Source organism: Glycine soja, chromosome 4 (genome assembly GCF_004193775.1).
Source record: "Glycine soja cultivar W05 chromosome 4, ASM419377v2, whole genome shotgun sequence".
In the NCBI taxonomy this organism is placed as follows: Eukaryota; Viridiplantae; Streptophyta; class Magnoliopsida; order Fabales; family Fabaceae; genus Glycine; species Glycine soja.
Genome location: NC_041005.1, coordinates 46,785,310 through 46,803,750, shown reverse-complemented (window position 1 = coordinate 46,803,750; position 18,441 = coordinate 46,785,310). Strand labels below are relative to the sequence as shown.

Here is an 18,441-nt window from a genome sequence, read left to right as displayed (position 1 = left end):
AGTTCTAATTAAACTTAAATATTCTGACAGTAAATGAAGTACATGAAATTTAGTATTGACACAAGAATTTCATTTTTTTTAGGGAGGAATCGTTTTTTGGAGAGAGAGAAAGGGGAAGTGGAAATATTATTATTATATTATTAAAATTGTTTGGTTGGTGTCTGTGTTGTTGGGGAATGGATAAGGACATTGGGATTATCCTATAGCTATTATATTAGGTTCTTTATGAGTCCCATACAGAGAAGAGAGTCTTAATTTGGAGGGGTGGAGGGCCACATTGGGCCCAGCAAGCAAGGGTGGAGCAAACCTGGCCTCATGGCATGGCCCCTTAGGTCATTGAATTGCCTTGTCCCTTTTGTCTTAGAGATATGAAATAGAAGGTGACATTATCCATACCTCTTTGCACCTTGGACATGGCCTGTCCCAACAATGCACTTGCAGGTTTAGGCCACTTATTGCTTTATGTTATATATCTCTTTTTCTTCTTCCTCTTAAACTCTCTTTGTCCCTGCTTTTTTATTTTTCTTTTATTTACCCACCACCGCCACCCATCTCTTCTCTATAAAATAATATAGAATAATTAATTAGATTGTTAGTATTATATTGTTTAAGAAAAAAAAATATTCTAAATTTTTTAAGTAAAAGTGATACTAGGTTTATTTATTTTTTAACTACTTAAATATATGGATCAACCATATTGAAATAATAGAGGAGAAAATATTATTTTTCAGCTTTTCATATATAAAAATAAATGCCAAAATAATAATAATAATAATAATAATGTTTTCATGACGGTGTTAAGAGGAAGACAGACTTTGTCCCATCATGGAAACTTTATGTCTTGCTTTATTTCTAGACTTGCTAGATATTGGCTTGGTCGACGTGTGTGGATTCACAGGAGAGAGAATTAAAATGAAATAAAACCAAATTATGGTGAATTTTTTATTATTTAAAAGAAGAAAAAATGAGGGAAAAAAGTTGAATGTATTTTATAGAATTTTATTTAAAACATTATTAATTTCTTTTTAAAATTAAGAGTATGAGATAACATTGTTATCTTCATGAAAAAATTTAAATACTAAAATTAATTTATTTTATTGAGGTAAAATATGTATTTAGTCTTTATTTATAATTGATTTAATTTAGTTTTGGATTTCTGGAAAAAAAAATTATTCGTTCTTTTTTTCGTAAATTTTATTTTTTTTAAATTTGACAATGTAGTATACATATAATTATTATTTCATACGTCACCTCGAAATAATGTGTTGTTAAAAATAAATAAATAAATTTAAGAACGAAAACTAAATAAAACTATATATTTATAGAAATTAAAAGCACATCTTAGACACATTGTTTTTTCTTTAAAAAAAACTCATTATTTTATTAGTATTTGATTATATCTAACATTGAGAGACCGGTACAAAATCCACAGTCACAGTCATATAAGGAATTTTAGTTAACTTTTTAATTTATTTATAAGTTAAAAAGTTTGCTTTATTATTTGATAAATAAGTTGTTTTTAGTAGTTTTTTTAATAGATTATAGTATTTTTTATAACTCTACTTGAAGTAGGATTTTTTAAAAGCTAACTTTTCATTTTTAGTTATATATATATATATATATATATATATATATATATATATATATTATCTTTAATATATTTATCAATTTTCTTTAATATCTTTTTTAAATAGTTTATTTTTTTAGAAACTAGCATTGAAACTAGTGCATTGCACATTTTTTATAAAAAAAAAACAAGAAAGAGTAACAAATAAGAAAAACTTGAAAACTGTTTAGACAACATATGACAACGGCTGGACAGTTTTAATAATACTATTGATGATACAAAGTAATGACAAACAAGTAAAACAAATTAAAATACTCAATCCTTCTTAAAATGAGTAATGTTTAAGATTTTTTCACACATTAAAAAAAAAGTTTTCCAATAAGATAGTACTTATTTATTAAGAGGAAATTTTACTAAAATATTTTTATTCTCTTTCTTAATTTCAATAAATGTGTTATTAAGTTTTTAAGACAACAATATTTATTAGAGAATGAAATTGAAATAGATATTTGAATAACTCACTAAAAAGTAAAAATATCAATTAATTTAGAAATTTTTTTCAAAGGTAAAAATTACAATCATGTTAGATAAAGCAAGGGAAGTAATTATTTAACTATAATTTAATTTTTTGAAGGGAAATATAATTTATTAATAAAAAAGTAAAACAGTTTTATGCAATGTATTAGGTATTGAAAATGAATAAATAAATGGAAGTTTTCTTGCAATCTAAAGAACTCAGTTTTTTAGTGATAATAACATGTGTTTTTAGGTTCAAAACTCGGTCCACAGTTTGTTTAACCAAGAAATGTAAGCAATCTACAAAGTCTGATTGGGCTGTATTCAATTACACATCTCGAACAATAAAAAAAGGTTTGGATCGCATCTATTCATAGAGAATTGGGCAGTTGCTATTTTCACCTCCTAGTTTCTAAGTACTCTCTTGTTTCCCCATTTTTATACTTTATCTTACACGTCCATTTTTGTTAGTCTTTAAGATCTCATTTTTATCCTATCTTTACTGTTCTTTAAATCCTAATTTTGAACCACATATTCACTTTTGATTAATTATATAATACGTTTTTCATCAATATTATATGTAATGTGCATTTTCCTTCATGTGATAGTATGTTTTAAGGAAAATTCACCACTAACTACATCTATTATATAATGTAAATCAAATTTCATTTTTTTACACAGTAAAATTAAGAGAAACTAATAACAAAACATACTTTACTTACAAAGCAAAGCTTTTGACAATGACTTTGACATTGTTTTGTCCATCTATAATTTTAAGTGTTTTCTAGCTCTTTACTACAGGTCTACAACATTTAAATAAGTGTGTGCACATCAACTATTGGTGCTACCCATGAAGCGTCACTCATTAAGGTACTGTTATGACTATTATAAATGTCTTTTGGGAACAACATATACCAATTTCATTAAGTAATTTCTAGAACCCTTTCATAGTTCTAGATATTACTTTTCATAATAGGTATATATTATTTTGGAAAGATACTTATGATACTATTTTTTTTATCAGTGTACTTAAAAAAATGGGGTTGTAAATAATAAGTGCTTATAAATTAACATCTCTAACTTTTAATTTAATTGAAATTCAAAATTTATTTCTAATTTGACTTAAATAATATCAAAAGTTTTAAACAAGATTAATCTATAACTATATATAAAAAGGGAATATAGAAAGGGAATGAGGTGTTTTGGTGCATATATTTATATACTTATTTTATCCCTATAATTACATTTGTAAGTTACTATTTTATCTTTATAACTATCATAAAAAATATCCAATAACTTCTATTATCTTTCTTTTCTTTTATTTTTAAAGAAACATGAAAAGGTAGTGCGGCATGAAGTACCTATTTTTTCCTAACAATATATATAAGGGATAATTTGTTGACTACTCACTATATCAAAGCAAAGATATTTACCAATGCATTCAATTGAGGCAGCAAAGCATTGACAGTCAACAAGTTAAGCCAAAGGGTCTAATGCCTAATTGAAATATATGCATTATAATTAGAATAATTAAGAAGACAATGAATTTTATTTGAGATTGAATCTATAATATTTTTTAATTTGTAGGAATATGTGAAAATATTTAAAAACTCACAATTAGAATCACTATTCACTAATCATAAGAGCTGCAGGAGATTGGAGGTGCTGTACAAATATTGGAACATTTACAACTTCAACATGAGGAGCGACTTGTGATGAAACTTCAACTGCAGCTGGTTCAATGACTGGTGCACTTTGAGAGCAAACAATTTTCTTATGTGGTGAATGAATAAAATTAATATAAATTAACAAATAACATCATTCTAAATAAATATAAGATATATTGAGTAATAATATATTATTGTCTCAGTTGTTGCTTGCATGTTTTAAATTCATGAAAGTGTCATGAACTATTTTGTCATTAAGTTATATCTATAGAAGTACAAAAGTGTAATTATGTAACAATCTATTAGCACACAATCAGGAAGAATAAACTTCTTCTCAAGATAATCGTTAGGTTCAAAATATAAAATCAACATTTTTAAAAAAAGTTTCACTAACATTTTAGTCAAAAACAATGTTGGCTGATGTGGAACGTCCCTTTACACATGTTACTTTGTGTAACGATCCTAAATATCATTACATGAAGTACTAAGGCTTTAACACAGAAAAATTCATTTTTAGTCCCTTTAAAACTCTTGAATCAATTTAATTAATGAAAATACATGTAACTTTTTTTGCATGAATACAAGCGTGTCATATAAACTTCATCCATAAAAGGTCCTCGAGTCGGTAAGACTTAAAGGTACATGTGCCCCAAGGTATTACATCATTAAACAACACAAACAAATCTCTAAACAAAACTCAAGGATCTCATTCAGGGAATAAATATAATATAGATCTGTGAAGATATGTAAACCCTAAGTTAGTTTCCACAAAGACAAAACATAAATAAATGATGAAGGGTTAGATTTTACCCCTAAGCCCACCACTAAGTCCACATCAACCACAAGTGACATGCTCCTCAGAGGCTACATCATAATCTGATCCCATATCAAATGTCATGATCATCATTGTTCAACAGAAAACACAAGGGTAAACTCATTTTAAAAGAAAACAACATATAAAAGAAATATAAAATCAAAATATTAAAAAGAGATATGGAAATCCTTCATTTTTTCCCTATAGTTGTGTACTAATACAACTCATAAAGTAACACATCATTTTTAAGTCACAATTATCAATGCACATGTCTAATTATCGTGTTATGTCATCTTGACTCTTTACTCTCGGAAGATTTCATCTTTTTAACGATTAACCCAAGTACATCCCTTAACATAGTCGCACTCTATGATCTGACCATTCAGGGATACTTGAATTAACCCTGTGGAAGAAGTGTGGTTTTATAAAAAAAATGGATGAGTATGGGTAGTTGCTTATCTCAGTAAGATTTGCAAAGACCTTAACCTATCTAGGGATTCACCTACCCATCTATTCTTTAGGCTCGTTTGGCATTAGCCACCATGACAACCTCCAGCACTAGGTTGAAGACTTCTTAGTATCCCCAACTTATATGTCTATTAACATGCAATATCATTCATCAAATGCATGTATGTTATGATCATTCAAATCAATATCATATGTCATCACAAATTCATTCACCAATCTCAACATCATAAGAGATTATAAAATCATGGAATCACCATTCATATGTCCATCACACTCATGAGCCCACATATAGTTCAATAAGTATAGTAAGACATTCTAACACCTTAAATTCTTGCAAACAACTCACCAAAAACTCATATGAATGTTAATCTCATTATTTTAATGTAAAGTCAACTCTAATAATAAAATAACATCATCTCAATTGCATATCATATCATCACAAATTCATTAAGATATCAATAATTAATTTATCCAAGGAAAAAAAACATTAGTCACATTCACATCAAAATATGTCATTGGACTCAAAACTGGTCATTAGATTCAAAATGATCACTGAACTTATAATTGATCACTAGACTTAACACTAATCATTGGATTTAAAATGGTCATTGGACTAAAACTGATTACTGGACTCAAAATTGTCACTGGACTCAAAATGATCACTGGATAGTGGAGTGAAAATGGTCACTAGACGTTGGACATGAAAATGGTCACTAAACGCGACACTGGACACAAAAATGATCACTGGATGTTAATTCTGCATAATTTCAGAATTTTTGTAGAATTGTCTCTGAAGGCTTCCAAATCATCTCAAAATAAACTCAAACTCTTTCCCATTAAATCCAAATATATAAACAACATCAAAACACTTCACAAATAGGAACTTTTAATCAATATTCATCAAATAAATAGCAACCAAAATTTTAAAACTCAAAACCTTAAATGCTCAAACTTTCATTTTTTTTAAAGAACATGGTTCATTTTTCAACAACCTTGAAACCAACTCACAATAACCTAAACATAGAAAAGGATAAAACTTCCCTTACCTGTCAAACCCAAGAAACTTGCTTTGAGATGAAAAAAATGAAGAAAGAAGGGAACTTTGGGTCTAAGGAGGAAACTTTGTTCAATTCCACTAGCAATTCAAACTACAAGGCATTATCCATACTCAAAACCAATTCAAAATCAAACCAAAAAACTAAGTCTTTTCCATTGAACCCCCATGGGTACCTTAGTGAAGAAAAACAAAATTGGAATATAAAAAAAGGAGGAGAGGTGTTTATCACACAAAGGGACAACTAATGGACACTAAATAAAGAAAAAAAAAATCTCTTTTAAGCAAGAAAACTAGGTTCTCAATTCTTCAAGGAATATATTTTCTTGAAGATAATGAAAAAAGTAGAATGAGAACTTTGTGTTTGTGTTTTAAATTTTTAAGAATTGAATTAGAGATTTTGACTCTTGTAATTTCTTTTTTTTTTTACACCTAAACCTTATTATAGACATCGACCATCTAACCATAAACTAAAATCCATCCTATTAAGCTCAAAACACTAAAATTCACTAGCCGCATACACATACAATCAAATCACCAAATTTATTAATTAATTTATTCAAATACTTAAATTAAATCACTTAAACAATGAATTAAAAACACACAACATTATACTTTATCACACCAACTTTCATGTGTGTCATGTAGCATTCAAGGTTAACTAATACAAAAATAAGTTAACATTTGAACTAAATTATCAATATATATTTATACATTTAAAGAATAAATTATTGGTTTCATAACACATGAATGCAATTATAACCGAATTAAAACTACAAAGAAGAAATTGGGCATTTACCATTAATTATTATCCATTCCCTTCTATTCTACACAAAACACATAAACACTGCGGAGTCCGATTGCTTCGGTGACTACCTCCACTCCACTCTCCTCCTTATTCTCTCTTAACCAGAATCCCCAATTAAATCCCTCTTCAAAAAAATTCCAAACCAAACAGACCCTAACAACAACCCTTCGCCGGAGTCGCAACAGAATGGCAGAGGTTCCGGCGCCGGAGGCACAGCTCAACGGCGGAGCCCCAACAACGGCGGCGAATTCCTCGGATCCCATCGGATCGAAGCGGCAGCGGCGGCCGAGCGTCCGATTGGGCGACATCGGCGACCAGCCCTACGACTCCCACCCCCGCCGCGCCGCAGCGAAAACGTGGCGCCTCGCCTTTGACCACCCCCGGAACTCCGCCGCCGCCAAGCCCTCCAAGACCCGCCCCCTCACGAACCTCACCCCCGCCGCTGCCGAGTTCGGCGAAACCCTAGAGAGCGACGGCAACGTGGACAGCGTTGTAATTGGAAGCTGGAAGGTTAAGGACTCCAAGAAGCGCGGCGGCTCGAAGCGAATCAGATCCAATTGGATTTCGCGAATCGACGGCGGCGAAGAGGATGACAAAGACGTCGACGTCGGCGTCGTCGACGGTTACCACCACCGAGACTTCTCCGCGGAACACTCCCAAAGCCCCTTGAGGGAGGAGCAGAGCCCTATTATGGAGAATTTGGGCGTGGATGAAGAAAGAGAGGTGCTGCATTACCACGAAAGGAATGGTAATTCTGGAAGAGGAGACGGTGTTAGGGTTTGGCTCAATGGGTTAGGGTTAGGTCGTTACGCTCCCGTCTTCGAAATTCACGAGGTTGATGACGAGGTTTTGCCCTTGCTAACCTTAGAGGATCTTAAGGATATGGGGATTAGTGCTGTTGGGTCGAGGAGGAAAATGTTTTGTGCGATTCAGAAGCTTGGGAAAGGGTTCTCCTGAGTTGAGTTGGGGCTTTTTGATACTAAATTTTCTCAGCCATTGCGAATTAAGATGCATGTCTGAATGAACTCTGATGAGTTGTAGAGTATGTTCACACATAACTTGTTAGGCTTTTTTCAATCGTTAGGTTCTTATTTTGGAATCATAAACGTCCTTTTTGTTTGTATAGCTCTGCTACTTTTGTTCGCTCTACTATAACTTTTTTGTGTTTTGTCGTGTAATTTTAGATGCAGAAAGACTAATCACGAGAAGGGGGAAAACGATAGAAAGGTTTTGGTTCTAATAAGGGAAAGTGCTGTTTTATTATGTTGGTAATTTCTGGCTCTCTTGGCCTTTTTGTATTTGTTGACATGCTCTGTTATTCTGATAGTAATCGTGACGGCCATTTTTTGTTTTTGTTTGTTTTGCATCATTTTTGTTACTGTTCTTTGGTTAAATTAATGGGTGTTGAATGGTATGAGGATAGATTGCATTGTGTTCAAGGTTTTGAGGATATATTGCACTGTTTTTCTCTTTCTTAAGCAGAGTGTACTTCTAGTGTTGGTCAGTGAATAATGTTGTTGAGCAGAGCAAAGATGATACCGAGCGTACAGTATTGCAATTGTTCTTGGTTGTCTTAGGTATATAAAATATAATGATGGACTTGGCTACTAAAGTGGCAGATTTGGTAGCTGTTAGTGAATTATTTTGGTTGGGTGAAAAAATAGTGTGTCATCAGGTGCGAGTGGCTTGCTGTTTCTTGATGCTCCTGAAGTTTGAGTGCATTTTTCTGTGTGCATGTTTGGATAAAGATTAACAGTCACAAAAGTTGAACTAATGTGGTGGATAAGTTAGATAATGGATGACTGAGGTATGAAACTTAAGCTGCTCAATTGACAGGATCATGCTTACTAAAGGAAAAAAGTGTCTTCCCTTTATACCATAATAATGCCAAGAAATACCTTTTCAGCCTTCCTTTTCTGCTAACTGCAATGTGCCGTGGCAGACCAAAGCATTTTCTGTTGCAGATTATTGCCATATCAATAACTGATTGATCAATGGTGAGGAAGGGATTTTAAGGCTTATAGTCTTGCCTAACTTATTAACTGATTGACTAACGAAGGAAGAATGCATTTTTAATGATTGCATCAATGATTATGAATAGTAGTAACTGCTAGGTAGATGGAACATTATGTACTAGTGTCTAGTTAAGTGTTTCTAGCGGAATAAGAGTCAGAAATTAATAATGGCATTCAATAAAACAGCCGGAGAGGCTTCCCAGGGCACACATATTATGATTTCGTTATGGTTGGTTATTGAGGTACGTATCGAATTGCCCCACCCCTCATTTTGTCTTTCTTATATTTCTCTCCATATTATGTACACCAATATTGCAACTTCTCAAATCAATGAAATTACTAGTTATTAACCATGGTAACTCTGTAACCTTTGGAGTTTTGACCATTTCATCCTGGATTTCAAGTTTTCATAAAGAGTATAGAATTTTTGGGGGGTATACGGGAAAAACTAAAAGGAACAAAAACAAAATGAAGTGGCACTAGGATATATAAATATAGTGGGTTGAATGGTTAAGGGAGAAGGGAAAGAGGGATAGGTTATCTCCTTTGCAAACAAGAAAGCAAACCTCTACGTGCGGTGCGGTCTCTTCCATTGGCAGGACACTTGAAGTGGTGTCAAACCAAACCTTAGCATGATGTCTTTTGCAAAAAGACAAAGCTTGAACGCGAGGTGTCACTCAGAATGGTACTTCTTCCTATATTCTACGTGACAAAAATCATTGATGAGAGGTATATAGTTTTCAAAAATACATATTTTGGTAAATTGTTTTACAAAAAAGTAAAGGTCCATTTCATAACTTCAAGGTTGTTGTGGAACCTGGAAGAAAGAAGACAAACGATATACAAGAAAGTCATTTTCAATGCAAATTTCCCTAATGTTTTTAACATGAAAGCCACTATGTTTTTTTTTCACTCTTATATTTGGTAGTTTTGCGTCAAAAGACCAACCCTTTCGTTAAAAATGTGAAAATCAGAAATTATATGAAATAACTTTTACTTGCATTTGAGAGGTAGAACCTGTGTATTATCTAAATTGACATGGATCCAATTCCAAAAAGGCTTTTAGTCCAGGACAAAACATTATGTACTGGAGGGGAGTGTTACGGCTTTTCAATTACAGCCTAACACCACAGCAAGGAGGATCGAGTTTTGGAGGGAAGTGGGTTTCCAGATGAACCTTTTCTAAAAGCAAAGTCTGCAGTTCACTGATCTTCTGCAAAGAACCCATTACTTGGTACTTAATGCTTTCGCACCATAGAAAAGGAATTTTGATTCTCTTTATTCATGCGACAATAAAAAAAATGAAAATAACATCAATGAATCCTAAATAAACTAATTCACGCATGAACACTCTATCTGTATCTACAACCAATCAAAAGTTTGGAATATTATTAAAATAACTTCAGCACATTTTGAAGTTTTTTATTTTATTTTAATACATTTTGATTTTTTTTGTTGTACTTAACAAATATTTTACTTAACACAATAATTACTCACGTAATTAATGGTATGTCTTGTTATAATTATTTTCATATTATTTTCTTATAACATGATACTAATTAGGGACCTAATTATAAAATAAATACAACTTTAGGGATTCAATTGAAAAAATAAATAAATTTAAGCACCTAATTAAAAATTATTAAATAGTTTAGAAACCTGCAAATCAATTTAATTTTTAATTTATGTAACCAAAAAAAATTAAGAACAAATTATACTCATCCTCCTTTTTATTACACTCAAACACACTTATTGTTTGAACCCTACACCCCCCTCCTTCATTGTTGCCCAGAGATCTCATGACTGTTTGCTCTGTTAACTCTAGGACATCATGTGTCAGGCACATGCAATTTTAATAAATTTTTGGGTCCAAAAAGCTCTTATCTTTATGGAGACACTTTGATTTTCATCAACAAGTTCAAGAACACCTTAAAGCAGGTTCAAAAACACAGTTTCAATGCACATAATAAATCCAACCCATATCATCAACTCCACAAGCAAAGGTTATGCTAAAGAGAATGAAGATCTTCATAATGTTGCTCTAAGATAAAAAAAAGCAAACTTGTAAGATGATGTGTGCATAGAAATTGGAATTATGTGTTTTATATTTTGTCACACCAACCACCATTTTGTTTTGTCATATATCTGTCATTTTAATTTTAACATAGTTATTACTATTATGATTCTTAAAAAAGTAAGTCATGAGTTGTAAGCTAAGATATTTCTTTAACCAAAACATGTCCTTAAATATGAGTTTGTTATTTCTCCACATTATTTTGTGTTATTTGTTTTGCCTTTTACTATAGTTATCATGCACATAGTTAAATCTCTATAATAAGATCTATAAATTGTAAACACAAGTGGTAAATGTTTCTATATGTGCAAAGATAAAGGTGTCTTCATCCCACAATACTAAATTACTATCGTAATTCTATTTTTAAATAAGGTTAGTACAATATTTATTTATGTATTATGGTTTTTCTTTAACTCGTATAATATCAACCAATAAATATTAGTTAATATGATAATCTCTAACTCGGGATATTACATGTTTCTTGATATGCTAAAATTGATATTTGTAAATGATAAACCACCTTTTGAGTGATATTTTGTGTAAGTTTTTGTGTCATTTGCATTCATTTTCTTGACAAAACTTATGTTTGGACACTAGTTTTGTTATACTGTAGGACTACAGCCACTCAATTGAGTGAAAGAGTTGAAAATTACATGAATTTATGAAGATATGAAGACTCTGTACTTGATCACGACTGTTGTACATTGGTCACGACCATGGTATTCAACACGACCATAATAAAGTGATAACAACTCTCCGTAATAGTGCCAAGATTCGACAACGGCCATGGTCAAATCATGAGGGTTGTGGTCAACTAATAAGGGTCATGGTCAATCCATAATGACCCAAGGTTTCAGCATCACTTCTGACCACGACCGTGGTGCACTTTTTCATGCAGATATTTCTAGGAAGCTATATATAGGTATCCGGGCTTTGTAAAATTCATTGAGTTTAATCTTTAGTTTTATTATTATATTTTTACGAATTTGAGAGGACATTGAGGGCTTTTGAGAGCTGAAGAGCATGGACAACACCGTTAGGACGGATTGTGATCATTGTTCTTGCCTATTGGTATGTCTATATTTACTTTTTATAAGATAATCAATTTTACTCTGATAATGAGTGGCTAGTCCCCTAGTCCGGGGGTTATGATGTAATTGTCCATTTGTACCATTCTCCTTGTTCTTAATAAAATTCTTCATTGTTTTATGTTAATTAATTTTTTCCTTATTTTACTGTTTATTTGGAATCAATCCTTTTAATACTCAATCAATTGCATTTGCATGTAATTAATAGATTTAGGTAGAGAATGTTTTGTACCAAATTATATTATCAAACTGTTTGGGTAATCTTTGATAGATTAGTTATTCTTTAATTAATCATCCCTGGAATTGATTTTATCCTTTGACTTAAATTGACAAATCTATTATTATTGGGTATTGATTTAAGGAAAAGAACATCATTTGACCTTGATCATAGACTTTAGTTGATTTTGAGAATCGATAACTACATGGAAAAAGAATTTCATTAGGACTAAGATTGAAAAAAAATTACTACTAGTAAATCATAACCTCTAATCACTCTTATTATAACTCAAAACCTCTCTTTATATTCATTTATTTGCTTTCTTATACAAATCAAAATCATAAAAATATTTAAATCATTTTTTAATCATATGTACTATCAGATTCATACTATTGTGTAAATTCATTGTTACGGCTGTGTAGGATACACTTGTCCTTATACATGTCTAACATATTTTATGCATCATTAAAATACATGAAATGTTCAATTTTTGTGTTATTAACCATTTACCTTTTTACCAGTAATAAAATTTAAAATGTTATTACCATTTAAGTTAATATATATTTCATTAAATAAAATATTATATTCTTCTCAGAAAAATACTAGCTAATGATACATTTAAAAGGGACTTTTAATCTTTTTATATTTTTTCTTAATAAGTTTCATAACCTAACTCATGAATAAACTTTCATATAATGTGATAATATCAATGTATGTGTAAGCAATTTATCTAAATGTGTTCTGAACTATTTATTTAGCGTTCTGAAACTTTAATTAACATTAATTTGACTCTTGAAAAATTAAATATATATTAATTAGTAATTAATTCTTTCAAACAGTATTCAAATATTTTGATATAAACTAAGTTTTCATAATTGCTTGCGAATTTCTCCCTGCAAATTTGTTTCAAAATCCTTTTATTTGGTTATTTTGAACCCCCAAAGCATTCAATTTTTTTTTAAGTGGTTAGCGGATTGGGACATGTGTAGCTTTTCTTCAAGTTTTTTTTTTTAATAAAATGAGCCCATAAAGTCATGAAAGAAAAAAGATCACAAGTTCACAATCCTCAGCTCCCTTCCTTTTGAAGTTATTTATTTATTTATTATTCTTATTAAAAAAGAAACAAGCCAATTGTTTGTACCTTTGATTGAGTTTACAAGGCTATGAAAATTATGTAGCATGTCTAATCAAATAAATTAAAATAATTAAACATATATCTTTCTGTAAACATGTTATAATTATTTCTTTTATTGAATTTCATATTTGTTAGTTATATATATATCCTATAATCAAAGAGATAATTACCCACAAAATATGGGTCTTATGTAGTCTCAACTTTCTAAGATATGAATACTAGCTGGTTTGAATCATAAAGAAGTAATGTTTGTGAAGAGATTATATATTGTAGAATCATCATATTTCCATCATGAAAAGGGAAATCTTATATTAAGCCAAAATAGGCCGAAATATAAAAGTATGTGGTTTTAATTATATAAAGAATTAGGCAGTCAGCTCTTTTTTTTTTTTTTATGTGTGTGCAGTGTGTTAGTCAGATATTTGATATTATGGTCAATTAGTATTAATTAAATGAATTTAAATTTAACTTGTTTTAGTACAATATTTAAACTAATAATTAAAAATATCCAATCATGTTGTTGTAGTAATTAAATCATTATATTTACAATTTTAAGCTTTTTTTTTAAAAAAAATTTACATATAATTTATCAGTCAATAAACTAAAATTAAATTAATATAATAGAATAACTATATATATCCCTTGTCAATAGCAAGGAAATTATTCGAGAATCGAAAATGTAAATTACAAGACAAAACGTAATAATCTGGCTGGGTATAAAGAATTGATATGAGATTCAAAGAGGATGAATGTTAAACGAACATATTCACTTGCAAGTTGGTGGTTTCATTAAAAATGGAAACTCTTATAATACCTGCAGTTGACTTAATTTGCCACCTCCCACGATAGCTTAGAAGAACGCGTACAGCACTTAGCACGTTATAACGTATTGATGGATATATAAATCGATGGTCCCTCTTAATATTTTAAGAACACATACTTTTTTTTTATTCTCTTTCCCTGGCAAATGTCACAGTTTTGGTATGACATAGTGAAGAAAGGAGAAGTAATAATGCATAAGAGTACCGATGACATTTATTTCGTGATAACGAAGAATATGTTATCATTAGGATCAAAATGAGTCGAGCCGGTTGTCAAAGAGCCTATGACTTTGCCTATTTAAGATTTGACTATTTAAAGCTCTACTTTTTTTATTATAAAGTTCAAATTCAAATTTTTTAAAAAATTTATTTTAAATAAAAAGGTCAAAGTCAAACTACAAAAAAAAAAGCTTGTTAAGCTTGACAAACCCAATTTATTCAAGTAATAATAATAATAATAACTATTGTTTATATTATTTTTATGATACTATGAATGACAAGATGAAATGACATAAAGTGCTTAGAGAATTTACATGTGAATAATTTTCAAAAAAAAAAAAGACTCAGGTTAAAAGGATAATACAACGAGATTAATACTTCCAAATAAAAGAATGTTTTGTAAAAATATTTTCAGACAATTTAAATATTATACTCTTTTTTTTCATTTTCTTTTTATATACTTTATGTTTTAATAATTTGAATTCAATATAATTTTATTTATCAATTATTTTTGAATTTGTATATTACTTATACGAAATTTTATAAATTTTTTTAGTTAATATTTCACTAAATTTTAAAATAATTAATTAATTAAAGACGTCATATATATATATATATATATATATATATATATATATATATATATATATATATATATATATATATATATATAACGATAAACTATTTTATTTTATGTAACATGGTGGCTATAAATATTAGAGGGTTCCGTCATTCGATGTTTGGCATCATAAAAGGTTGAGAGGTAAGTGAAAGAGAGATCTATATGTCAGGTAGCTTAACCAATTCTTGGGACTTCGTCTCCAACGAAAATGGAGCCCCTCAACTTGTAAGTTAAAAATGTTTAACCAGGACATTAAAACTTAAAACAATACTTTAGGACTTTAAAAATGTTTCTTAATCAAATATCTTTAAAATGCTCGTTAATACAACCATTCCTGAAATTAAGAACTCCACTCAATAGCTTCTTATAAAGGAACTGTAAAAGTGCCACTTTAGCTTATTCATCATATATGAATATGATATGGGAAAATGGTAGAAAGTTTGGCATGTATACGTAAGACGAGATAATCAACCAACTCTGAGCATGATTTGCAAAACCGTCAGCAAAAGGAGGTGTCTGCTTCTCTAAATATGTGATGCCAACAGACATGCATTGCCAATTAATTAATATTGGATCGGCTTGATGATTTATTTTAAAAAAATTCTTAGGCAACATTGTTTCTTATGAATGATTATTACCAACGTATCACGACATTGTTCCCAGAGTGAAAATCTAACTTTTCTGAACTATGAGGAAAGTTTTAATCATGTAAAAAGATCGACTATGATACTCTCATTAAATCTCAACCATGAAATTAAGCTATTATATAATTTTGCTTATAAATTACAAACACGTTTAAAAAATAATTATGAATAAAATATTTGTTTTATGTTTAAACAAATAGGATCATAAAACCAAATTAAGTATCATCATCAGACCATTTTTAATTATGGTTGTCAATGAAACAAAATATAAGCTGAAGTCAATAAAAGCATTAATTTTTTGTTGCAAACTACTTATTGGCACAACTTGGACTACAATCTTTTAATAAAATTATTTTGCTTAAAGAAAAAAAAAAAGTAATGTAAAGCACGTGGCATATTATCCTTTTGTCCCTGCCATGTCTTTGAACCTATACCTTCTCCGCCATGTCCACTTCCTTAATCACAGTCATCCTTTGTAGCAACTAATATACATGACCGACCGTCTTGTCCTTGTTAATTAATATTTCTTCTGTCTCAAAATCAAAATGACTGTGCTTTTAGTTTTTGAAAAAAAAAATATATTAGTTGATATTTTTAATTTTTAATAAGATATTTAAATATCTATTTCAATTTTGCTTCTTAATAAATATTGTTATCTTGAAAAACTTAATAATATATTTTTTGAAATTAAAAGGAGAACAAAAATATATTAGTAAAATTGTTTCCTAATAAATATTATTTCTCTTGAAATACTTATTTTCTTAATCTATATGTAAAAAATTTAAACATCATTCATTTGAGAATGGAGAAAATATTATTGAAGTTTAAAAATTATCAAAGGCCAAAGGATGACTTGATTTTCGTTCTAGCAAATGAATAAAGACGGTCAAATATGTAAAAGGAGGAGTTTTTTTTAATAGTCGGATTTTTATCAAAACAATTATATTTAATATTGTTTACAAGTTTAAGATAACATTAATTATTCTTTTATCAATTACTCTTAGTTTTTATTCGATCTTTAATTAATTTACACATGTATTTATTGTGAATAAAAATGAAAGAATAAAATAGGAAGTCTCACAACTACTACCTTGGTCTCATTTATAAAAAACAGAGAACTAAATCATCAAGAAAAAAAAAATAGTTAAATTAATTATTATATATATATATATATATATATATTAATATAAATTCAAATTTTATTCTAAAAATGTCCTTAAGATTAATTGGTTTAAGTGGTGATTAAATATAATTATCCCATTCATAATTCAAGAATACTTTTTAACCAATGAGAATGAGTTATATTATTAATAGCTCATAAAATACATTCATTTGATAGGAAATGAGTAATATCTCATTAATAAACTTTATAAAAAATTAATGATATAAAAATAAATTAATCATTAATACATTTAAATGTGGTAATATATATGTTTCTTATAATTATGAGTTATAATACTTTTTACACATATATACTATGATTTCCAATACATTTTTTAATATGAATTCCAATAAAAATATTCTAGAGTATTTTGAATTATTTAATCAATCTCCTAAAAATTTGGTTAACAACACACAAAATATTTATTATGGATATAAATCATGTGGAAATAATTTAATGCTTACATTTTAGATGTACTATTAAATGCTATTTTAATCCGCTGAAACATTTGTTAATAACATTTCTTGAAATTAAGAGCTTCATGCAATATCTTACCGTGTGCATATGCTAAGATAAAATCAAACGCATGATGATCACCTTCAATAGCTAGAGATGATATGATATGACTTATTAAATAACCACGTATAATAGTGTGGATATAACTTGTTTATGATCAATATTCATATGATATATGTGAAAAGTAAAAAGGTCTAACATGTAAGATAAAAGTCAGTCAACCAACCAAGGATGTCTGCCAATAAACCCATCTAAGGACTTCATGTTCACTTTAGACAAAGTCCTACGAATGGGAATAGTTAGGCAACCCATCCTTGGCTACCCGACATGACTCTTCATCTACGTACAAGACCCCTCTCTTACTCTTAACTTTCTTAACTATTGAATTTTAATGTCAAACTCTAAATAACTAAACCCCTATTTATAGCCACCATCATCTACATCACAATGTCACATAAAATAATAACATATTGGCATATTCCCCATATCTCGAATTAATTAAAATGTTATATTTGGCCTTATCATCACTTCTCCTTACTTCCTTATCGTACACCAAAACTAATTAGGACAGAAGGGGTAGCTAGAGAGAAAAAAAAATGTAAAAGAATATGTTCTTAAAATTAAGAGGGACCATATAGTTATACATTCTATCTATACAAATCTGCTAGGTGTTGCTCTTCTAGGCTATCATGGCAAGTGGAAAATGGGAAAATCAATTACTGATACGGCAAGAGTTTACGTTTTGATGAACCAACTTGTAAGTGAATTTGTTCGTTTTGACGTTCACTCTTTCTAAACCCCATCGATTATTATGTTGTGTCCAATACTATATGCATTTTCAATAGCTAAATCACTTCCTTGCTATCAACAAGGGATCCATCGTTATCATTTCTAAATTTTAATGAATTGGTTTTTTTAGTAGAATATGACAAGGTGTTGCATGACAGATTGTAAGTTGGAACCCCTACTTATTTTCTTGGAATGAACTAAATATAAATTTTCTATAAGTGTTCCTTTTGAATCCCACAAAATTT

General features: G+C 29.6%; 1 protein-coding gene across 1 annotated transcript; it reads left to right on the top strand.

Moving 5' to 3' along the window:
- Window positions 1–6,858: 6,858 nt before the first annotated feature.
- On the top strand, window positions 6,859–8,260 carry LOC114409975 (protein bicaudal C homolog 1-like). Its single transcript, XM_028373680.1, has 2 exons — window positions 6,859–7,936; window positions 8,079–8,260. Exon 1 carries the CDS (start codon window positions 7,081–7,083, stop codon window positions 7,849–7,851), a length of 771 nt encoding a protein of 256 aa, XP_028229481.1. The 5' UTR covers window positions 6,859–7,080; the 3' UTR covers window positions 7,852–7,936; window positions 8,079–8,260.
- Window positions 8,261–18,441: the final 10,181 nt, after the last annotated feature.